Source organism: Megalobrama amblycephala, linkage group LG8 (assembly GCF_018812025.1).
Source record: "Megalobrama amblycephala isolate DHTTF-2021 linkage group LG8, ASM1881202v1, whole genome shotgun sequence".
Taxonomy (NCBI): domain Eukaryota; kingdom Metazoa; phylum Chordata; class Actinopteri; order Cypriniformes; family Xenocyprididae; genus Megalobrama; species Megalobrama amblycephala.
In genome coordinates this window covers 18,374,809-18,399,533 of record NC_063051.1, presented here as the reverse complement: position 1 = coordinate 18,399,533, position 24,725 = coordinate 18,374,809, and the positions used below count along the sequence as shown (strand labels likewise).

The 24,725-nt window shown below is 37.8% G+C and overlaps 1 protein-coding gene across 8 annotated transcripts in view; it reads left to right on the top strand.

Moving 5' to 3' along the window:
* The window catches only part of lrrc7 (leucine rich repeat containing 7), a 150,367-nt gene that overhangs the window by 119,256 nt on the left and 6,386 nt on the right, over nt 1-24,725 (top strand). For 6 of the 8 annotated variants that reach the window (XM_048199826.1, XM_048199823.1, XM_048199825.1 and 3 more), the window contains 10 exons: nt 22-210; nt 2,328-2,450; nt 3,587-3,673; nt 6,635-6,746; nt 7,811-7,991; nt 10,934-12,650; nt 13,740-13,889; nt 19,731-19,856; nt 20,746-20,976; nt 24,559-24,651. In XM_048199826.1, the coding sequence (XP_048055783.1) occupies nt 22-210; nt 2,328-2,450; nt 3,587-3,673; nt 6,635-6,746; nt 7,811-7,991; nt 10,934-12,650; nt 13,740-13,889; nt 19,731-19,856; nt 20,746-20,976; nt 24,559-24,651 (3,009 nt within the window). The remainder of the gene's footprint in view (nt 1-21; nt 211-2,327; nt 2,451-3,586; nt 3,674-6,634; nt 6,747-7,810; nt 7,992-10,933; nt 12,651-13,739; nt 13,890-19,730; nt 19,857-20,745; nt 20,977-24,558; nt 24,652-24,725) is intronic. The other 2 variants (XM_048199828.1, XM_048199827.1) reach the window with 2 other exon arrangements.

The window sequence follows — 24,725 nt, the reverse complement described above, 5'->3', positions numbered from 1 at the left end:
TCCTCTTCTCTCTATCTGCAGGTTGAGATTAATCTGAAGCGCTATCCCACCCCTTACCCAGAAGACCTAAAGAACATGGTGAAGTCAGTGCAGAACCTGGTGGGTAAAACCACTCACCCCCTCAACACTGAAAAATGCTCTTCTGGGACCAATATGGAGCTCCACAGCCAAGACAAGTATGAGCCCAAGTGGCCCATTGCTCCTAAGGAGGTAATGCTTCTTTATCTTTTTTTCACAGTGGCGTACCTGGGTTCATACATCAATGTCTCTGCAATTTGGCTACAAAGAGCATTTTTTTTTTTTTTTTAGGGATAAAAGGCTAGATCAGACTCTGAATTTTGATTGGAATGCTGATAAACAAATACCTGTGACTACTATATTAATGCACCAAGTAACTGTATAGTTAGACCAGAACATTTCAAAATAGGGTCAAGGGACCACCTGAGAGACCCTGCAAAAAAACCAAAGAGGATATTTATATATTAGGGCTGTCAATAGATTATTTTGTTAAAAAAAAAATCGTGATTAATCGCACACCTTAATTGCGATTAATCGCACACCTTAATTGCAATTAATCACAATTAATCACACACTTATCGTGAAATTAAGCATACACCATTTATCTTGTTTAACACGTCCATTTTGCCATCATTGCCTATATCCAGCAAAGTAAACCATCAGATTGAAGTGTGATTTTGATTGAAACATGTATTTTTCAACTTTTTTCAAGGTAAATTTGTAAAAATGAATATTTTTTATATAATTCATATATTTATGTGCACCAAAGCCCCCATAAATAAAAAAATCACAGCAAAAACATGTTTCAGAATTCACAGTGCAACAGCAAAAAGCTTGCATTTTAGACAAGTCAAGTAGCGATACTGAACAGGACCACATGGAGATGCCAAAAAAAAAACTAAACCAACCGCCTTGACCTGCATATATACCAAGTACACAGCAACATACACAGGACAAATCCAAACATTATCCTGAATGTGTGTGAAAACAACGTAAATGTACTGAAATGTGTCTGTGCATAAATACAATGTGCGATCAGTGCATTGAGAGCGCTCATAACATGATTTCATGCTGATACATGCGCATCAACATAACGGACTCACGCGTGCTTAATGTACGACTCCTGTACGTCACCACAGTCATCTTTACTTTGATTGCAATCCTCATCCATCAAAACTTTCAAAGCAAGAAGCTGATTTGCTTTATCCAGCCTAGAAACAGTTTTCATATCATCTGGCCATACAGCGGTGGGATGTTTCGGCGTTCAGACAGGAACAGCACGATGCGGAAGGGCTCGCGCTCTTCAAATACAATGACACAATATGACAGAGAGTTCCTGTTTTAGACACTGGAATGAATAATTCTCTCTGCCATCTCTCTGCCATCTCATAATTAGCATGGACTTCAAGATCATCTATCTACGTGACGCAATTTCACATGCTTCAGTAATTTTTTGCGTTAAATATGCGTTAAATTATTTTAACGCGTTAAAGGATTAGTCCACTTTTAAATACACTTTTCCTGATAAATTTACTCACCCCCATGTCATCCAAGATGTTCATGTCTTTCTTTCGTCAGTCGAAAAGAAATGAAGGTTTTTGAGGAAAACATTCCAGGATTTTTCTCCTTACAGTGGATTTCAATGGCTATTCAATAACTTGAATAGGGAAAGCGTAGGACATTCAGCGTAAGCGTTATGAAGAATGCGGAAGCGGAAAGTACGTTCAAGGCGATATTTTGTTTATAAAGCATAAACGGTTGTATTTTTTTCGAAAATGATCGATCGATTCGCTAGATAAGACCCTTATTTCTCATCTGGTATCGTTTAAAGCCCTTGAAGCTGCACTGAAACTGTAATTTTGACCTTCAACCTGTTGGTAGCCATTGAAATCCACTGTAAGGAGAATAATCCTGGAATGTTTTCCTCAAAAACCTTCATTTCTTTTCGACTGACGAAAGAAAGACATGAACATCTTGGATGACACGGGGGTGAGTAAATTTATCAGGAAAAGTGTATTTAAAAGTGGACTAATCCTTTAAGGATTTTGAATTAATCGCATGCGTTAACGTGTTAATGTTGACAGCCCTAATATATATATTATATATACACACACACTATTTATTGAACATTAGTTTATTTTATTATATTGATGTTGCTGCAGTTTTATAAACACAATCAAAGGCAATATGTTACAGTGATTACCCCTGGTAAAATGAAAAATGTGACTTATTGCTTGAATATCCACAGTCACTGTTTATTTTGTCATTGAATCACGAGACGCTTTTAGATTAGCGTATGTTCTTTACAGGTGACGGAGCGAGAGGTCAAAGACTTTTCTAAACCACCAATGTCTGATCAAGGTGTCATCCACAACTCAGCCATTGACATCCCAAAACGCAAAGACAAAGAGGATCTGACTGAGAGCTCGGAAGTATGACAAGTTTTCTCTTTTAATTTAGTCTCTTTTAAATGCTGAAAGCCTCAGCTTTATCCTCTTAAGACATTTACGCACAGTAATATCTCGGGGTTGCAGCTTATTTTACGCTCCCTTTAACCTTTATAATGGTTAATTATTGTAACTACAAAACACATTAGGGATTTATAAAGTCAATAATTTTAAAAGAGAAGGACGAGAGTGTGTAATGAAATTTAGGCAGTAGTTTCTTTGTTTTTGAAAGCCTGGTATTGGCATCCTTGGTGTCTGAGTCAGTTTGGTTGTACTGTATGTATAGAAAGTGTTGTGTAGTGCTGAGAGTGTTTGCTAAAGGTTAGCCGAACCTGCGGAGATAAAATACACAAAGATCAGTGCAAATGTTTCATCTCTCACAGCCAGCAACCCCCCTCTCCAACCGCCAGAGCTGCAGTGTTGTTTAGGACACAGGATAACAAAGAAGTCATTAACTTTGCCTATGAATATTAGAGCAGAGCTGGTGCAATTAGTAATGAATGTCAGAGTCACCTTGTAGAATGCTTAATTTTTTTTTGGTAACTCACTTTTAATATATCCTACAATCATTTACTAGAGATCTAGACCTACAATGTTTTTACTCTCGCTCAGTCTTCAGTTTTATATCCCGTAGCACTGCTCAGTTGTACGGCAGAAAATCTTTTAGTAAACAGAAATAAAGGTCAGAGTGAAATGTCAAGAAAACTCAGAGGATCCATTAAAGGTCCCTATATGAAAATATTAATTGAATTCAGGAATGGTTAAGATGATTCGAGTAAACCAGAATAAATCTCAAAAACAGCTACATTCATAATCCATTCATTGATGCCAGGCTTTTCTATGCTTGCAGTAGCTCTTTGTTTAGAATAGCATACAAGTGCATGGTGTATTGTGTCCATCGCAGCTTGGCCTCACACTGCTTCCCCCCATGGTCTCAAAGACCCCCCGGCCAAACTGTGGAGCTACAAACATTATTATTTTTATCAGGGTTATCGGGACCTTGGGAGTACCAGTGCCATAAACCTCATGTTTCTTACACATACTTTTCTTTCTAGACCATGAGAATCCATTTTTGTTTGTTTGTTTGTTTGTATATATGTATGTATGTTTGTTTTGCTTAGATTTCTTTACATCGCGTCGTTCCCAAGCCGCAACAGCCAGAGAATACGAGCCTGGCCGTTACTTCCTCTTCCTGTTTCTGCCTCATAGTAAGTGGCTGAGAGACCAGACAGCAGAAAATCAGCTAAGCATATGGGGTGGCTCATTTCAACTGCCTTCAAAGCAAATTAAATTCATTTTCTCAGACACCCCCATTGTGGGTGAAACATTTGTTAAATACATGCATGGGTTTGTTTCCTATAATGAAGGGGGAAAAAACAAGAGGTGAAATTCGGTCACTCCCAGTCCATCAGTTTCCTGCATAATGTCAGTGTTTGAATTATAGGGGGGGGGGCTAGAGAGGAGATTTGCCAATTTAGACTGATTTCTCTAATGACATACAAATTAATGATTCCAAAAACCTTTTTAATAAACAATAAATAAGAGCTATTATAAAAGTAATACATACAGTACCTGTTAAAAGTTTGGAAGTTTTTTAAAGGTGCCCTAGAATTAAAAATTGAATTTATATTGGCATAGTTAAATAACAAGAGTTCAGTACATGGAAATGACATACAGTGAGTCTCAAACTCCATTGTTTCCTCCTTCTTATATAAATCTCATTTGTTTAAAAGACCTCAGATGAACAGGCAAATCTCAACATAACACAGTCGGGATCATTAATATGTACGCCCCCAATATTTGCATATGCCAGCCCATGATCGAGGCATTACACAAGGGCAGCCAGTATTAACGTCTGGATGTGCACAGCTGAATCATCAGACTAGGTAAGCAAGCAACGACAACAGTGAAAAATGGCAGATGGAGCGATAATAACTGACATGATCCATGATATCATGATATTTTTAGTGCTATTTGTAAATTGTCTTTCTAAATGTTTCGTTAGCATGTTGCTAATGTACTGTTAAATGTGGTTAAAGTTACCATCGTTTCTTACTGTATTCACGGAGACAAGACTGTCGTTATTTTCATTTTTTAAACACTTGCAGTCTGTATAATTCATAAACACAACTTCATTCTTTATAAATCTCTCCAACAGTGTGTAATGTTAGCCCGTTAGCCACGGAGCATAGCCTCAAACTCATTCAGAATCAAATGTAAAAATCCAAATAAATACCATACTTACGCGATTAGACATGTTGCATGATGAACACTTTGTAAAGATCCATTTTGAGGGTTATATTAGCTGTGTGAACTTTGTTTATGCACTGGTTAAGGCAAGCGCGAGCTCCGTGGGAGGGGAGCGTGAGCATTTAAAGTGGCTGCAGCCTAAATCGTCTCATATTTAATGATGCCCCAAAATAGGAAGTTAAAAAAATTAATAAAAAAAAATCTAGGGGGTATTTTGAGCTGAAACTTCACAGACACATTCAGGGGACACCTTAGACTTATATTACATCTTTTAAAAAGACCTTCTATGGCACCTTTAAAGAAGTTTCTTCTTCTCTCTAAGGCTGCATTTGTTTATTCAAAAATACAGAAAAAAATACATTTTTTTTTATGTGAATATATTAAAATGTAATTTATTCCTGTGATGGAAAAGCACCATTCAGCACCATTCAGTCTTCAGTGTCACATGATCCTTCAGAAATCATTCTAATATGCTGATTTGGTGGTCAAGAAACATTTCTTATTATTATCAATGCTGAAAACAGTTGTGCTGCTTAATATTTTTGTAAAAACTGATACCTTTTCTTCAGGATTCTTTGATCAATACAAAGTTCAAAACAGCATTTGCAGCATTTGTTTGAAATAGAAATATTTTGTAATATTCTAAATGCCTTTTACTGTCACTTTTGATCAATTTAATGTATCCTTGCTGAATAAAAGTATACATTTAAAAAAAAAAAAAAAAAAAAACTGAACACAAACTTTTGAATGGTAGTGTATAAGAGGTCTTTTATTCCAAATATCGGGCCTCCCTGGAATCTTTGGTATAATTCGAACACTGCGCAACATGCATCAAATGGCCCCCATGCTGAATTTTGTTCCCAGTTCATTTAATATAAATAAGAAAGCATTAGCCTGCCACATCAATTTACACAGTCACGTTTCTTTTGACCCTTTGTGCCAGAGAAGAAAAAAGACAAAATAGAAAATATGAAGGCAGAGAAGGGGAGAGTTGGCTTTAAAGGAATAAGGAAATAACACAGAGACGTTGTTCTGAGAGAATGTTCTGATATGTGACTTCCCTCTTGCTCTGCTGCCGGTTGTGTGAGCCAGCCTGCTGATGAACAGTCAGGTCTGAGAGGTGTGAGTGTGAGACAGCTGTGAGAGACCTGGAAGCAACTGATTTGCTCCTGGGGGATTTGACCAGACAAGCCAGGACAAGGCCTGTGAATCCTAACAGTCTACATATTACTAATGATGAATCTCAACTTGATGTTGAGGTGTGAGATCACACTCTGTTACTTCTGATATAGTTCTCAGCTTCAGTTTTGTTTAACTTCGAGGTCATTTGGGGACACTGTTTGTGTTTTATAAGCATGAAGCTGTCACTGTAATATAATAAGGGAACTGTTTTAGCATATTCTAATGAATGACTCATTACTCATACTGTAAAAGCTTTAGGGAACCTTCAGTAAATACTAGCTACATTCATGTATTTCACGTTTTAGCTTTCTGATCCTTTTGTAACATTTTTAAACTGGAATCTCTTAACGTAATTCTATCTTGTGTGTTTTAACGGCTTAGTTTTTCTAAAACCAGGTCCTGCCTGATAGAGTTTTATGTAATATGCAATTAGGCAAACAGATTTTTATACAGCCAAAATGTCTGCAGTTAATATAGCAACCTTTTTCAATATAATTTGATATGTTTGAAAATAAATTTATTTTGATTTATATTTATTGACACTGTGATCTTAAATTGAATTACAAATATATCCTAGTATGTTTTAGTATAAACAATTTGTGTTGCTTGATTTTGCTATTTAAATGATAGATTGTAATTTGATTGCAGGAAAACCTCACCCCACTCCCCTTGTGCCTGTTATTCATTTCTTTTGTCTAGTGTTTAATTCACTGCGAATTTGACACTTGTGTTTCCAGGATTCAATGGGAGGTTCCCCCAATGATATCCGAATTTCTGACATGAGGCCAACTTTGGTAGAGCCACCTATGTACAAACCAAAGGTTGTGTTACTGGGCAAGGAAAAAAAAGGTTAGCGAGACGAAAAAGCCTGTAGAAGTTAAAGGGTTAGTTCACCAAAAAATAATGTCATTTATTACTCACCCTCATGTCGTTCTACACCCGTAAGACCTTTGTTCATCTTCAGGACACAAATTAAGATATTTTTGATGAAATCCGATGGCTCAGTGAGGCCTCTATTGCCAGCAATGTCACTGAACCTCTCAAGATCCAGAAAGCTACTAAAGACATATTTAAAACAGTTCATGTGACTACAGTGATTCAACCTTAATATTATAAATTGACAATATTAGTGATGGGCGATTTCAAAACACTGCTTTGAAGCTTTACGAATCTTTTGTTTCGACTGATTCTAAGTCACTGATTCGAAACAAAAGATTCGTAAAGCTTTATGATGCAGTGTTTTGAAATCGGCCGTCACTAGATATTGTTGAAAAGTCATTATTTTTTGGCGCACAAAACGTATTCACATCGCTTTATAATATTAAGGTTGAACCACTGTAGTCACATGAACAGTTTTAAATATGTCTTCAGTACATTTCTGGATCTTGAGAGGTTCAGTGACATTGCAGGCAATAGAAGCCTCACTGAGCCATCTGATTTCATCAAAAATATCTTAATTTGTAATCCGAAGATGAACAAAGGACTTAAGGGTGTAGAACGACATGAGGGTGAGTAATGAATGACATAATTTTCATTTTTGTGTGAACTAAACCTTTAATGTTGGCATCAAAATGAAAATCTATTTTCCAAATGCATGTTATTGATCTTATTGTGGACAATTCATTCTTTGACCAAAATATCATAACTCAGTTTTATCTTACGTTGCTTCCATTTTTCAAGAAATCCTTTCATTCTCTTTTGATGTTTATTAATAAAGTTAAAATCCTTCTGAGAATGATGTTCTGGTATAACGATGTATTGTGTAATTGCACTGGGGAACACTGTGGAATAATAGTTGTTGTGAGAAGCACAATAATTGGGGTTTATTCCAGACAAAAATAGAGTTGTTGCCCATGCATATATAAACTATTTTACCTTGCAAACCTTTCTACCTACTTTATCTTTTTTTTAAGAGTCCACCGATGAGTCTGAGCCAGACAAAATGCATTGTTTGAACAACAGTGGATCATCTGCCACTTATTCAGACTACTCACCCTCCCAGGGATCATCTGGCTCCTCCAACCCACCTGGAAATGCCAGTAATCTGCAAACATCTGGGAAAGAGGGGCCATCACAGACTCACTGGACCAACAGGTTGGCAAGAGTTTAATCACTGCCACTATTCATTTATATGAACTAATAGACCATCTGTGCTCTCATATGACAGGACAGTTGATCAAACAGTTTAGATATCCAGCTAACTGACTTTTGGGTGGCCCAAAACTGACATTGACATTGTGTCGCTGTAATAAACATCTCTGCCAATAAGACAAAATTATTTGAGCCAGTTGGAACCAATCAATTGCATACTGTTTTTAATAACTGACAATATTTATGAAACAAAGAATTGCAGTTAAAATGTTTACTACTCTTTCATATGTTGTTCAGTGATATAGAAATCTGTGCCTTTGTTGGGGTGTCCCGTACACCAATGATGATGTTGTTATTTGCCTTTTATTAGATTGAAGGTGCTCCTTTTAAATTTCATATTTCTTTCCATTTAAATTAACAAGACAATTGAAGACAATTCTAAAGCCTGGGATACACTGCATAATTTTAGCAATCCTATAAGATCATTACTTTATCACACATGGATCTATTAAACTTGGGTACGACATGCATGTAGACTGTATGATGATGACACTTATTGACTCATAGGCCACGATGCAAGTTTCTACAGAAGAATAAAACTTCATCAGCATGCATGTGCTATTGGTCAACAACAAGACCATGTTGAATCACACTTTGGCAGCTGTAGTTTTTATGTGTGCTGAAAGAAAAAAAAGAAGGGAAAAGAGCTTGAGGAAAACAATTTTAAGTTTTAGCGCCATGTCGCATTGATTTCATGTTTCATTTTTATTGGCTGGTCAGTAGACGTAGGTCGTAGCATCAAACACACTGTGCAATGACCATGCTGAATTTCTGACACTGTCAGAAAGTGATCATAGGCTATCTTTGGTCGCAAGACTCTCTCAATGTACGACCAGAGCCACGATCACAGAAATCGCCATGATTCTGCGATTCATGATGATGGCAGTCTTTCGTTTGGGACAGCCAAAAAACGTGCAGTGTATCCCAGGCTTAAGAGGGCTCTATCTGGGCTTTTGTGTTTCTTTTAAAATGTCTCTATTGTTCACATCACATTTTCTCTCTCACTCAAAGTCACGCACAACAGTATGACTCTTGCTGTCATCTTCAATAAAGTGCAGCTTAAAATCCATCTGTGTTGCTAACAGTAAAAGATTTATTATCTTAGTACTGCTGAAAAACTTAATTATCACTCTTTTCTCTGCCGGTTATTCAGAAGAGCACTTTGAGAGATTTCTGTTTTGATAACCTTGCAGAAGTATTACGTGGCGAAATTTTAAACTTTGAAAATCAATTTGATGAGGATGGCAGTTCAGTCAACCACAGAGATATTTCTAAGCACTTTTCAATTTGAACTACATATGGTGTATTAACAGAGTTGAAGGCCCAGTTAAATTTAATTTTCAATATTTAATCCCCAACATTACATGAAGACATCAAATTAAGAGATTTTGTAAGCATCAGCTAAAATAAAGCATAGAGCAATGAGGGGTAGTACACAAATTTGGGCTGTACATAAAAATGTTGCAGATTCAGCCCTAAGCAGGAATGAACAAGGAAACAGACAGTTACTAAGATTGCAATTTCTATGTTTTAATCATTGTGCTCTTGAGCAAAGTACTTAACCCCAGCTTGCTCAAGGGCTATTGTGCCAGCAGTTAGTGTATGAACAAATTAAAGGATTAGTTCACTCAAAAAAGGAAAACTATCCCATAATTTACTCACCCTCAAGCCATCCTAGGTGTGTTTGACTTTATTCTTTCACTCAAACACAGTTATATTAAAAAAAAAAAAAAAAAATTCTGGCTCTTCCAAGCTTTATAATAGGAGTGACTGTAGTAACTGATATTGTGAAGCTCAAAAAAGCATATCCATCTATCATAAAAGTAATCCATACGGCTCCAGGGAGTTAATAAAGGTCTTCTGAAGCGAAGCGATGTGTTTTTGTAAGAAAAATATCCATATTTATAACTTTATAAACTAGAATCACATCAACATGTGATCACATCAACATCAACATCAAAAAAAAAAAAAAAAAACATTAATAAGCTTTTCTAAGAATGAAGCTTCATGCTAAAGTACTTTTTTACAAGTTTAATTTTTCTAATGAGACTTTTTTTCTTCATCAGTATAGTTGTATCACCCTGACATTTTTTACTTTACATCCCCAAATTTTGAAATTTGGGGACATCAACATGTATTTAAAGGGTTAGTTCTCCCAAAAATGAAAAAAGTCTTTAGTTACTCACCCTCATGTCGTTCCACACCCATAAGACCTTCATTCATCTTTCGGAAACAAAATAATGACTTTATTCAACAATATCTAGCACTCGTAACTGAACTAAACACTGCTTCATGAAGCTTCGAAGCTTTACGAATCTTTTGTTTCGAATCAGTGGGGATTGTGGGGATTGGGGATTTGGGGATTAAAAACATCAACATGTATTTAAAGGGTTAGTTCACCCAAAAATGAAAAAAGTCTTTAGTTACTCACCCTCATGTCGTTCCACACCCATAAGACCTTCATTCATCTTTCGGAACACAACGGAACAGTTCACGTTACTACCTTAATTTTATAAAGTGATGAGAATACTTTTTGTGTGCCAAAAAAACCCAAACAAAATAACGACTTTATTCAACAATATCTAGCACTCGTAACTGAACTAAACACTGCTTCATGAAGCTTCGAAGCTTTACGAATCTTTTGTTTTGAATCAGTGGTTCGGAGCATGTATCAAACGATCTCAAACTGCCAAAGTCATGTGATTTCAGTAAACAAGTCTTGAGTGATATGTCATTGAAAAACTGAGTGATATGTCATTGACCCAATGTCTGAGTTGGATTTTTCTGATATTGAATATGCTTGTTATATCCAGCTCATGGCCATGTTCTTGTGTACAGATTTCTTTTCCGTGTAGTGCACTGATAAAATCGAAATATGTCAACAGGCTGGCTCAGTCTTTCCCAAAGCCCATTGAAACCAAGCCCCTTCTGAGCCAGAGGGAAACACCTCCTTCCAGCACGCTGCAGCAGCGAGGTGAGAGGCGGCCACTCAGCGACACCTTCGACAGCTGGAACGATGCCCCCCACTATGATAACACAGGTTTTGTCTCAGAGGAGACGCCTCTTGACACTCCAAGCAGCAGTGCTGGAAACCCCATGCTAGGCTCAAAGCCCCGGAGTGCCTCAATGGCACATGGGCGACGGCCGCTCATGAGACAAGAGCGCATTGTGGGAGTTCCCTTAGAGCTCGATCAGTCGCAACACACTTTCCACACGGTTCGCAACACCCCTGAAACTGAAGTGCCTCCTCCCTCTAACCCCTGGCAGAACTGGACAAGGACTCCCAGTCCCTTCGAGGACAGGACAGCTTTCCCTTCCAAGTTGGAAATTACCCCAGGCAACAGCCCCAATCCTGACCGTAAGGACTTTGAACAGGAGATGGGAGAACTACCCAGCACTTTTCCCTCAACTAGAGCCTGGGGGTTTCTGGACTCAACGGACTCAGGGACGGGACGAGGTCATCCCAACATTTTTTCACATGTCCAGGGTGGAAAAGACCCAAACAAAGGAAACACTATGGTTATTAGCAAGAGTTCTGAGAGACTTTCGCCAATGATGAGGGAGGTAAAAGCGAAATTTAAGAAATCTCAGAGCATAGATGAAATCGATACTGGGTCGTACAAGGTTTACAGCATCCCCTTGGACAGCTACAGTTCTAGCATAGAAAATCAGGGAAGTGTTGATAGAGCAGACCTCCCTGTACCACTAGAACAGAGCATGTCCAGGAGCCAGTCAGCTCCAATGCTGGATGATGATCTGGATGGCTACGGTTTGAATAAAAGCTCTCAGCAGCAGAAGCCTGCCATCCCAAAGAAAGTTTACCATTTTGACCAAAGCTTCAACCCGCAAAGAGCCATGGATGTTTTGAAAGCGGAGAGGAGAGTTCCTCCACCATTCCCCAACACCCCTGAATACGTAAACCAACCTGGGAAGACGTTACCAAAGGAACTTGTTAGCCCTAGAGGCTACCGAGGCTATCCTCCGATGGAACAGATGTTTTCATTTGCTCAGACTGCAGTCACCGACGATGCCATCAATCCACAGCTCTCGGTCCAGCCCCAGCGCTCCAGGCCGGGCTTCCTGAGGCGAGCTGACTCTCTGGTAAGTTCGACAGAGATGGCGCTCTTCCGCAGAGTAGCTGAGAGCCAAGAGCTACAGCTGGCAGAGCACTACAATAGGCCTCAGCAGATAAAGAGCATGCTGGAACAACAGAACAGCTTGTCTACCATCGCTGACACCCAGTTCCACAAGAGGAATGGTAGGTATGACGAAGATTACTCATCTTATCAAGAACCTAAAAAGCCCATCATGGGTTACCCCACCAAGAGTCTGACACAACGTCGCCCCCTGTCTGCACGGAGCTACAGCACAGAGACATACGGGGCATCTCAGGCAAGGCCAGTGTCTGCCCGACCCACCATGGCTGCACTCCTGGAGAAAATGCCTTCAGATTACAATCTTAGTACATGCACTGAGAAGAGCCCTGAGGCTGACATGAAGCTGAGACCTGTCCCTCAAAAACAAGAGGACCCGACCTCCAAAATGCCAGTAGATTGGAGACAGCAGCTGCTTAGACACATAGAAGCGAAGAGGCTAGACCGGGTGAGTAAGCTTTGCTTTTTCTTCTACAAAGTGTTTGTTAGCTTGGAATTTATGTGAACGCTCAGTATTTTCAAGAATATTATACTATTTTATTAAATAACTACATCTTGGTTTTGCATAACATGTTTGTTAAAGCTTAAATGAAGGCCACTCTTTAGTGTATAGACATGTGAACAGTTGGGTAAATCTCATGTTAAGCATCAAGAAACGTCTGGGACATATTTCACTCCAAAATCAAAAGTAACGAAAAGGAAATTATATTCTGCGTAAAGAAAATTAAGCTTTTTCATTATGATTTTTTGTGCATTTTGACATTATTTTCATAAAATTCAAGCAAACCATTCCCTTTTTCAAAAACTTTGTTTTTTAATCATTTTGCATTTTTATTTTTTTTTTTTGCATTTTTTTTGATAGGACAGTGTAGATTTTTTTTGACAGGAAGCCAGTGGGAGAGAGGGGTGGATGGGATCGAACTCGGGACGCCCGAAGCGCAACCGCGCCATATGTCGGCGTGTTGTCCACAAGGCTATCGGTCTTTTTTAGTAGATTTTTTTTAATTCAAACTTTTTTTTTCCTCACTTCTCAGATTTTTTTCCCCCTTCACTTTTTAGATAATGGGAATTTTGGAAAAAAATTAATTGACATTTAAATAATTGTCACAATGCAAAAAAAATGCAATGGTCCTTAAATGGCTTCTAATTCTTTCTGCAAAATATCTTCTTTTTTTTCTTTTTAATTGGGGTGAAATATGACCCTGGCATTTCTTTCCTGAGATTCACCCAGTTATGTACATGCAACTTTGGTGGTGAGCATTTGTTTCTGTGTAAGTGGAATACAATACTACAGCATACTTCATTGTTCACACAATTTAGTCCCACACTGCTGCTGTTAATATTCTGTAAATGTAACCACTGTGTATCACTAATGTGTCACGTCGGCAGTAATGACGTACTGTTGTTGTTCTGTTTGTCAAGCTTACTCACTCTGTTACAGCTATGTGCAGTCCAGTGTACCCCAGCCACAGCCTTTTGACCTTTCTGTGTGGCACACCCATTCACTCATGTCATGTGGTTGTTTCCCTCCAATCAGAGCGCTGTCCTTAAGCACAACACAGTAAACTTCGGCATGCTGTACTCTGGAGGCTATGCTGCACCGCATGCCAGCAGAAGCATGACAATAAACTTTTACAATAACACAAAGCATGAAAACCAAACAACTCAGTGGCTACCTCTACCAAATGTGAGTATGAAGGACTTCAGCCCCAGTTTCAGCATGAAGAAGTGCAACTTATATTAACATACCATCTTCTATTGAAGACCTTCTTTTTAGATCTATCTCTTTTGAGCGGCTTCTGCTTTAACTTCTCGAACAGTGGTAATGTTATCATTTTAGCACATTTTGTTGTATGGTATAATTGCCTTTCTATAAGGCAGACCATCTAACACATTTCACAGTTTAACACTAATCTAACACTTCACCTGTTCTGAGTTCCAGGCTAGACACTGTCTCTCACTGTGATGTTAAACATATATAGGTGTTTTCTGTTGCATGTGCTCAGTCTTTGTGTTTGGTCTATGCACTACAGTCTTCCTCTGTCTTTAACTCACAGAACAAACAGGGTACCCGCGGGGTCTTAAAAGCATTGAAAAAGTCTTAAATTTGATCATCTAAAATTAAGGCCTTAATAGCCTTGAATTTGGTATACAAAGTCTTGGATTTCGTTACAAAGGTCTTATTTTTATTTTTTTTATTTTTTAACTTTTCCTAGGATTAAGTTCATACCGTAACAAAATGAACTGTTACTAGTGTAGGCTAATTAAAAATTCATGCAGCGTAATGTTGAGTGCACCTCGCGCTCCACGTCATAGCAGTAAGCGCGAAAGCTCGCGCACCCGTTACTATGGTTACTAGGCAAGTGAGGTAAATTACTAGAGATGAGCCGGATACTCGGCTGAAACGAGTATCCGGTACGGATAAAGCACTTCTGCCGAGTACGAGTATTATACGAGTAATACGAGTCAATATCTGTGCTCGGATTGAATGAAAATCATCATTGGGTTGCTGATTGTGTCAGCGTTCTGTGATAGTCTAGTCCAGTGGTCTCAAACTGCCGGCCCGCGGGCCATTTACGGCCCGCAACTGATCTCAAAAATAAAACATAATCCGGCCCGCTAAATTATTATTATTATTATAATTATTATTCTCTAGTACGCGTCACATACGCGGCCGCGCCGGCATTCTCCTTCTTTCCAATGCGCTTTCGCTCCCGTGGCGTCTGTCGTTGCTATGCAACCATGAGCCGCGCTCTCAACCGCGTCGCTTCTATTATGAGCGCGCTTGCCTAAATTACAGTAAAAGCACTCGACTTTAAGTCACGAGCGTCGTTTTAAATCACCGAAACGCGTCCGATGCTACCATGTCAAGAAACAGAAGAGTGTACAAATGTATTCAAGGGTTGTATTTGTTCTGTACAGTGTTGTTCAGTGCAAGATTTTAATTTTATTTAAGCTAGCATGAAGTAAAGGAAAACAGCCTACTTCCACTAAATGTTAAAAACTAATAACAATGAGAGATTTTTATTTTTTGGCAAAATAAAGTTGATATATATAGCTTCAGTTTTTTGTTTATTTCTGACCCCTCCATGGCATCTATGAGTGTTGCTGGTTTTGTTCCTAAATTACTATTTTTTTTTATTCCATGCACCTTGTTGGATGTGAGAAGTTGCACCAGACTATTGCAATTAATAGTATTATATTAGTAGTATTATATTAGTATATTAGTAGTATTACATCAATTACATTAGTAGTATTACATCAATTACATCATAGTATTAGCCTATATAATTATATTACACTCTGTAACAATGAGAGAGACACTGCTGTTTACATTTAGTAGGCCTATGGTAAATAAAATATTTATAGTATAGGTATAAAAATATATGCCGAATTAATTATTTTCTAGGGTTCAAAATTTATACAGATTTGACATTTTCCCCTCATACTTCTGTCAGAATGGGTACGAAGTTGGCATTGAATTTCATTTAAAATGGTATTAAAAAGGTCTTAAAAAGCCTTGAATTTCATTTGGAGGATCCTGGGGGTACCCTGAACAAAGCAATCTGTGACTGACAGTAGAGATAAATTTATGAAAGGCCTTCTTGATCTAAAATACAATCAAATTCAGTAAATAAAAGTTAAACAGTCAGGGGTAAATTCACTAACCATTGACACCACCACTGAGCATAGTATATCTGTGTGCACAATTCACCAACCTCCATTTACTTATTCACCAACGGGTGATTGCTATACTGCAGGTTAGTGAACTGCGCAAATCAAGTTAGCCAGGTACCGAAATAGCTCTGTACCATAAGTATTTGTATTTCTTTTAACGCAAATTTGTCTTCTTTGTAAATTAGTTTTATTATAGACGTATATACAGATATACAGTGTAGTTGAGTGTGCTTTCATCTTTTTTAAGAGCCCAAGTCTCTGGATTGCATAGGTTAAAGGCCCCGATATACTTCAAACGAAATCGAAGAATGAACTGATGTGACTTCATTTCGAACAAAATCAGGCCAAAACGAAGTTCGTTTTGTGTTCTTTTTGGAAGTTCAAAATGGCTTGCCAGCTCCAGCTGCAAAACACCTTCGTATTACCATTGGTCCGTGACGATAACGTAATAGGAGGTGTGCGCCGAGGCTCCGCCTTTACTCGCGAGGAACTGTTCTCTGACTCATTTCATCTGTAGAGTTCGTTGAGGTAAGATCTCCGCGGGTAAAAACATGAACACACTGGATAGCCGCTTTATACACTGTGTGCAGAATTATTAGGCAAGCTAACTTTCTGATCATATTTTTTTTCCAAACACATTTTACCAATTTCAATCCACATCAAGCTTAATAACTACTATTAATAATGTTTTTAATCATTTATAAGTGATATATAATTGTTCATGAAGGCTGGAAATGAAAAATGCCTTATATTCAGGTGTGCAGAATTATTAGGCAGGTTTGCTTTTACAGGCAAAATGAGCCAAAAAAGAGATTTAACTTAGACTGAAAAGTCAAAAATGATTAAATACTCACGAGAAGGACGCAATACTAATGCAATACTAGAAATTGCAAAGTTAAAGCATGACCAATGGACAGCAAAATGCTCATTGGGTCAGCGGGGTCATACAAAAACAGGTGGAAAAGAAAAGACACATGTTAACTGCAAAAGAGTTAAGAATTAAGGTGAAGAGTTAAGTGTGAAACCATCAGGAACCTTTTAGTCTCCAGCGCCACCATTTTCCAGAACTGCAACCTACCTGGAGTCTCCATAAGTGCAAGGTGTCTCAGAGACTTAGTTAGGTTAGCTAAAGAATCCTAAAAAATGACCCGCTCTTATAAGAATCACAAGCTGAAGTGTTATAAAATACATGAAGACTGGGTTTTTATAGGCCTTATAGACAGACAGATTGAGAGTGACTCCTGAAGGACCAGCACCACATCCTCTTTTACCACTGTTTGAAGAATTTATCTTCCAGAATCTGGCAGTAAGTTTTGGAAGATCATTTTTAGTCCATCTCTGCAAGACGGACATTTCAGGATAAGAGAGGGACTAAAAGTAAACTCCCACACCTTACTGCCAGATTTTGGAAGATAAATTCTTCAAACAGTGGTACAACAGGATGTGGTGCTGGTCCTTCAGGAGTCACTCTCAAGCTGTCTGTCTATAAAGCCTATAAAAACCCAGTCTTCATGTATTTCACAACATTTCAGCTTGTGATTATTATTAAGAGCGGGTCATTTTTTAGGATTCTTTAGCTAACCTAAGTCTCTGAGATCCTGACACCTTGCACTTCTGGAGACTCCAGGTAGGTTGCAGTTCTGGAAAATGGTGGCGCTGGAGACTAAAGGGTTCCTGATGGTTTCACACTTAATTCGTCACCTTAATTCTTCAATCTTTTGCAGTTAACATGTGTCTTTTCTTTTCCACCTGATTTTGTATGACCCCGCTGACCCCATGAGCATTTTGCTTTCCCTTGGTCATGCTTTCACTTTGCAAATTCTAGTATTGCATTAGTATTGCGTCCTTCTCGTGAGTATTTAATAATTTTTGACTTTTCAGTCTGAGTTAAATCTCTTTTTTTGGCTCATTTTGCCTGTAAAAGCAAACCTGCCTAATAATTCTGCACACCTGAATATAAGGCATTTTTCATTTCCAGCCTTCATGAACAATTATATATTACTTATAAATGATTAAAAACAATATTAATAGTAGTTATTAAGATTGATGTGGATTGGAATTGGTAAAATGTGCTTGGAAAAAAAATATGATCAGAAAATCAGCTTGCCTAATAATTCTGCACACAGTGTAGTACAAAATGAAGTTGTGCTTTGTTTGATACTGTAAAGCTGCTTGATTTTAAGCAATCTATTGAATAAAGTGCTATACAAATAAATGTGACTGGAGTGCTAATTTGCAGAGCTCGTGCTAACATACACGTTATGATCAGACGCTTTTCTTATGCTTTCTATAAAAGTGCTTGCAGTTTTCTCATTTTTGTTGTGTTTATTTTGTTACCGAGTAGAAAGTGTACAGCATATATTTACATATTCGTCTAACCGTCACTCTCAGCTGTGTGGGCGGTGTCAGATGTTCGTTTACAGTATATCGCTGGTCACGCATTTCGAACTTCGTTTTACCCCTAAACGAAGAAGGAAAAAAGAACTTTGTTTGAAATATATCGGGGCCTTTAAGTATGGCTGTAAAGTCCTGGTTAAGTATGCCAGATTGCAGTAGACTGCTGCATCCGCCACAACCTAGCACTCAGATGCCTGTTGCACAAAGTTAGCAACAAACTTAGTAGGGTTAGATTTGTCAAAAAACCCAAATCCAACCCATTTTAGATCGAGTTCAGTGGGCTCACAATTAGGCTTAAGCCTTGTCTATGAAAGAGCTTAAAGCAACACCATGGAACTTTTGGTGCTCTAGCAGTTAATAAACAAAACTGCATGCGTCTTGCAGAAGAATATTGTAGCCGGAGCTACTTCTCTCTGTTTATGTCTATGACGAGCCACGGAGGTACTGGGCTACTCCGCAGCGGTGCCGACTCGACCGGTCTAAAATAGTCAGAATATAAACACTTATTATAGGTGTACCGTAGTGATTCAGGATAAGACAAAAACACGTTTTGGAAAATGGATTCATGATGTATTGAACTTTGAAATTTGAACACAAAAAAGTTACATAGTGCAGCTTTAAATAAAAACATAAGCTTAGTAAATTTTAAAGCTTTATTATTTCTTAAGCTTTTATTTACATGTATATATTTATAAATTAATTCAAAAATGTAATATTAATTGTGAAAATGTAATTGCTTATGTTTAATGCATTAAGGATAATTTAAATTATATGTGATTCATATATTTTATATATATATATATATATATATATATATATATATATATATATATATATATATATATATATATATATATATATATATATAAATAATTAGCCATGTAGTTTGAGTTCCCATTCAGTCGGTCACGTTCAACGTATGTTGGAACTGACCGACGAACTGGGGATCCCCAACGTACGTCTCCTTTCCCTCCTTCAGGGAACGAGGGTTACATACGTAACCGAGACGTTACCATTGCGATGAACACCAATAAACCAAAAAAAAATTAACCTTCTTGTGTCCGAAAAAAAGGTTGCTCAAACTAAACTCAAACTTTCCTGGGTAGCCATTGAAACCAGTTTCGTGCAATAGGCCTAGAACCAACTCGCAATATGGGGAATTCTGCCATTCAACATGCTTTCAGCACAGATTTTGTTTTGCACCGTTATGTACTTATCATAGTGTCTTTAATGAATCGGACAAAATAAATAACATTAACAACAGACCCCAAAACATTTTTAGTCCTTAAATTGATGAAAGCATGTGAATGGAACAGTCAAATAGTAAGCTGATAATTGTGGGAGTGTCCTTCTCACATTTCAGTTCTTTAAAACGAGCATATTTTTATTTTGGCAGTGTAATTTTAGAGCACTGTTTTGGATTCTGCTCACTGATAGCACTATATCCTTTCAGACACCTTCACAACAGAGCAATATTTTAGATAATGGACAAGAGGTGGTTTCCCCAAGTAGTCAGTGGGCCCCATACTCACTGGGACGAAGAGACGTGCCACCAGAGAACATGAATGTCATCAAAAAGGTATTGATTAAAGTTATTTTTTATTTTTATTTATTTTTTGATACAGCATGTTGTTTGTCGTACTTATTGGTCAAAGATTCCGAAAGCCATTAAGGCGATTATTGTTACAAACAAGCTTTATTGAATGTGTTCAGAATGCTGGAGATATAAAATAAAACATTGTCAAAATTATGTTTTTTTTATTATTTTTTTTATCAAGTTTTATGAAGTTTCCTAAAGACCGTCATTTGACTAGTTTCACAATCCCTCCTTGTCTCGGTAGAACAAAATGATCACTACCTAGTCTCAGTTAATATGATAAATCCTCAGCAATCACTGTAAAACTTTCTCACCTCTAAAATGGTCCCATTTCTTTCATAAGCTATGCTGAACTGAAATGATTCATTGCATTTGTCTGGATCTCATTATAGTTTTATTATTTCCACAATACGTTTTTAGAGAGACTCCCACATGTCTCTGTGTATTAAACCCTGTCATGTTCTACTCTTTAAGTTTTCTCTGGCTTAACCTGTTCTCTGCGAGATAGACATCTCTGTTGTATCGTGATTGCCATGTTCATTTTTTCAAATGCCAGGGTTAATTACTACCTGCTGTCGTGATTCATTTCACAACGCGTGTTCCTGCTTGGTCTCCTTAGCAACCTCAGTCTATTGGTGAATGTCTTTAGGTTGTCGCTCAATATTGTGGAACGTTTTGCTTCTGCTGACACATTTAGTGTTGTGTAGAAAAGTCTAATGTAATGAAAATGAAATTAATTAATCAAATAATGAAATCAAAATGTCTTGAGGGCCTGTGTAGCTAATACATGTCTCCGTTCCTGTGATGATATAAAGGCGCTTGCCAGCTGTATGTACCATTCATTAAACATTTGCTTGATGTTTGCCCACAGCCTGGCATTCACAATCCCCATCAACAACAGGGGATGATGATAACCTCAGCCACCCCACCCCACCGGACGGCCCGTGACCAGCAGTATGAGGGGGCCATCAACAAGGTGTCCATCCAGCAGTACCAGTCACCTCTGCCCATGCCCATCACCACCACCAGCCCCCGGCCTCAGAGCGCCCGCTGCTTCATCCAGACTAAAGGCCAGAAGAGCATGGATGGCTTTCCAGAGCAGGTACCATTGATCAGAATAAAAATGCAAAGACAGAAATGACCAATTGCAATTCAGTATGCAAATGGAAGCAAGAAAGAAGACCAATCAAGATTCATGCCACAATCATGGAATATTAAATCAGTCCCTCCAGGATTTTGCAGGATTTTTTTCTGATTTTTGTGCAGCTTTTGCTGCAGCTTTTCTCAAGATTTGTGCCAATATTTGCGGCATTTCTTGTTGTTTTGCAGAGAAAATATACCACAAACATTCTTCTAACACTGTTATTACTTCTCTGGCATTGAGAACAATTGCAGGGCTCCAGAATAACATTTGAGGGCAGTAGCACCGGTGCCCCATTAAGTTCTACAGAAGATGGCACCAGCACTTGACAGTAAAGCACTGAGCTGAGTTGAGATGCAGATAAAAATAACTTTTATTACTATCATTCCTAATTTCTAAATATAAATTACTTAGACATTAGGAATGTATATATATGTGTGTGTGTATTAGAATGGCCAATAAGTGCTTCTCTGCAGCCATCTACTACAGTGGTAATTTAATGTCTTTTTTATTTTTAAGTAAGTGTTTGCTTTCCTACATTGTGAAACTTTTTGTAAACTAGTTTTATAAATGGGGACAACCTATGAAGGATGAACAAATAATGTTTTAGTCATCACATTAAAAATAACTTTCAAATAGGGTAATACTTAAAGCTTTGAAGTGCTGAAAAAATTTGTGTGAAGCACTTACTGTAAAAGTGCTTGAAAACATTAGACCATTTCTGTTAGTGTTTCTACATTAAATCCATGGTGAATGTTGGTGATTTGTGTTCTCGAGGTTTTATTGCAGAGTTTGGTTGATTTTGCAATAAATTCAGCGATCGCAGAATTGCGAAATCCAGGAGGGACTGATTAATAGAGTGTTTCCTTGTTCAAATCATCTTCTTCTAATGTCTAAAGGCCCATTCACACCAAGAACGATAACTATAAAGATAACTATATTAATGTAAACACCAGTGGACGATATCGTTCTGTTTATTCTAAGCATGTTCTTGTCAGTCACTTTAAATGCTCAAGCTCATTACAGCGGGATGGATTCTGATTGGCTGCCAATGTTTTTATCGTTCATCAGCTAGATACAGTCACTCTGAAAGTGATTCCAACGATATTGTTTCTCTGTGCCGTTATCGTTATAGCTGTGATATGAACTCTTTAATATTGAGAACGATTTTTAGAACTATATCGTTGTCTTTATAGTTAAAATTTTATATAAAAGTTTATAGTAAAGTTTTTCCTTTGTTTTCTTTTGTGTACAGACAACAACGTTGTCAAAACAATCCTCGTTCACACGGATCCACGAAAACAGTTTAAAACACTGTATTATGCATGCCAGGCCAGTAGTTGTAACTTTTGGCGATGTAACTTTTGGGCAGGCGTGGCCTAATGGTTAGGGAGTCAGACTGGTAACCTGAAAGGTTGTGGGTTTGAGGCCCCGTTTACACGTACATGGTTATTTTGAAAAACGGAGACATTTCCCTTCGTTTGCGGATGGAGAATTCGCCTCTGAAAACGAGTCTTTCTAAAAACTCCGGCCAGAGTGGAGATTTTAAAAAGTTTCGTTTGCACGTTTGCATGTAAACTGAGACAAACGGGTGTTTAGGCAGCCAACGTCACAGTATGCGCCAGAACTCGCACCTACGTCAAAAGTGCGACCTATGTTTACATGTGATCATGGAAGTGTTTAGAGTAGCAGTCGCATTTATGTTTATGTTATTCGTTGCTATTTATGTTGTTATTCGTTGCTATTTATGTTGGTGCAAACTCTTCTCGTGTATTATTCGTTGCTATTTTCGGGATTCTGATTGGCTTACGTGGGCTTGAGCTTCTCGTTACACCACCACCTACAGGTTTGGCATGCTCTTGACGGCATATATACACGGGTACGTGTAATTGAACACTTTTCTGAAAACTGACGTGTGCACGATGTTATTTTTGAAACCGGAGAGATTGAAATGTCCGTTTATGAAAGTAGCCTGAGTCTCAATACTGGCAGGAAATGACTGAGGTGCCATTAAGCAAAGCACCTATCCCCCAATCGCTCCCCGGGTGCCACAGCAAAAAATGGCTGCCCACTGCTCCGGGTGTGTGTGTTCACTAATCACTACTCCTAATGTGTGTGCATATTTCTAAAAATCCTTTCTTTGTATTGGTCTTAAGTAATATTCTAATTTTCTGAGATACTGCATTTGGGATTTTCCTTAGTTGTCAATTATAATCATCAAGATTAAAAGAAATAAACATTTGAAATATATCAGTCTGTGTGTAATGAATGAATATAATATACAAGTTTCACTTTTTGAATGGAATTAGTGAAATAAATCAACTTTTTGATGATATTCTAATTATTTGACCAGCACCTGTATATGACTTTCTTCTTTCTGATGAACACAATCAGAGTTATATTAATAAATATCCTGACGCATCTGAGCTTTATAATGGCAGTGAACGGGACCAACAAGTGTGAAGCTCAATATCGCCTTCAGTATTCAAACTTATAATATCGCAATATCGTAAAACTTAGCGTAAGCATTTTGACCTGCAAGAGGCTTTACACTTTCTTCGTAAGATGAATAGGGAAGGCATTCTGGCGGAAGTATATATTTTACTTTATAACTTGTTAAATATGGTTCACTGCCATTATAAAGCTCGATGTGTCAGGATTGTGTACCATACTTGGCCTTCATATGTCACTTTCAACTATGCTCCTATAGACTGAACATACGCATGCATGTTCATGACGTCACCGTTTTCACAAATTCGCATTTTTGTAGTTTCCTCTGAGGCAATAACGGAAGTGTTTTCAAAAAGTTTGCATTTTCAGTGCCCTAAAACGCCATTGTCATGTAAATTGACAGCCAAAATGCATAAAATTTTTTAGCTACAAACGGTGTTGTGTAAACAGCCCCTAAGACTACATACATTAATCCAGATACATTTGAAAGCAGTGATTTCATTTCAAAATGTTCTCTGTCCACATTAGCGTTTTCCAGAAGTCTGAAAACGCTTAAATCATCTTACTGAGATGACACGGAGAGACCAGACATAAAGTTCTCATGATATACTTCTGCCACAATCATTTTATTTAGAAAATATCTCACCACTTACTGGTACATCTAGGTTGTACTCAAAATCTTCATTCCACATATGGTCTAAAATGCAATTGCTCTCATGTTTTGCAGAAAGACAGCAATTTTCTATTACCTTTGCAGGAATGTAATATAAAGACTGTTCAAAGAAACATTTATTTTTAACAATACTATGAAAATGAATAGTAGGCACAAAATGCTGGTAAATCCATAGATATCTAAGGGTTCAATATGTGTCACATGACTAAACATGCATTGTTGTTTTCGAATACTTCCATTTTCACAGTCCACACTAATGTCCACAAATGTATTCACTTGTCTTTCTTGGACAAAAGCGCCATCTTAGTGTGGATGGAAGGCCAAAAACGTAGAGAAAAAAGACGTTTTCTTAAATGTATGTGGATTAAAATAGGGTTAGCCTAAAACTCGGATTTCTGTTTTATTTATGTTGTTGACAGCTCTGTGTGAGAATCGAGAAGAACCCTGGCCTTGGTTTCAGCATCTCAGGGGGAATCAGTGGACAGGGGAACCCCTTCAAGCCCTCGGACATGGTAAGACCATTTCACTCTCTGTTTTAAAGGACAGAGCACAACATAGTATGCTAATTTCAGCATTTCGTTATCAT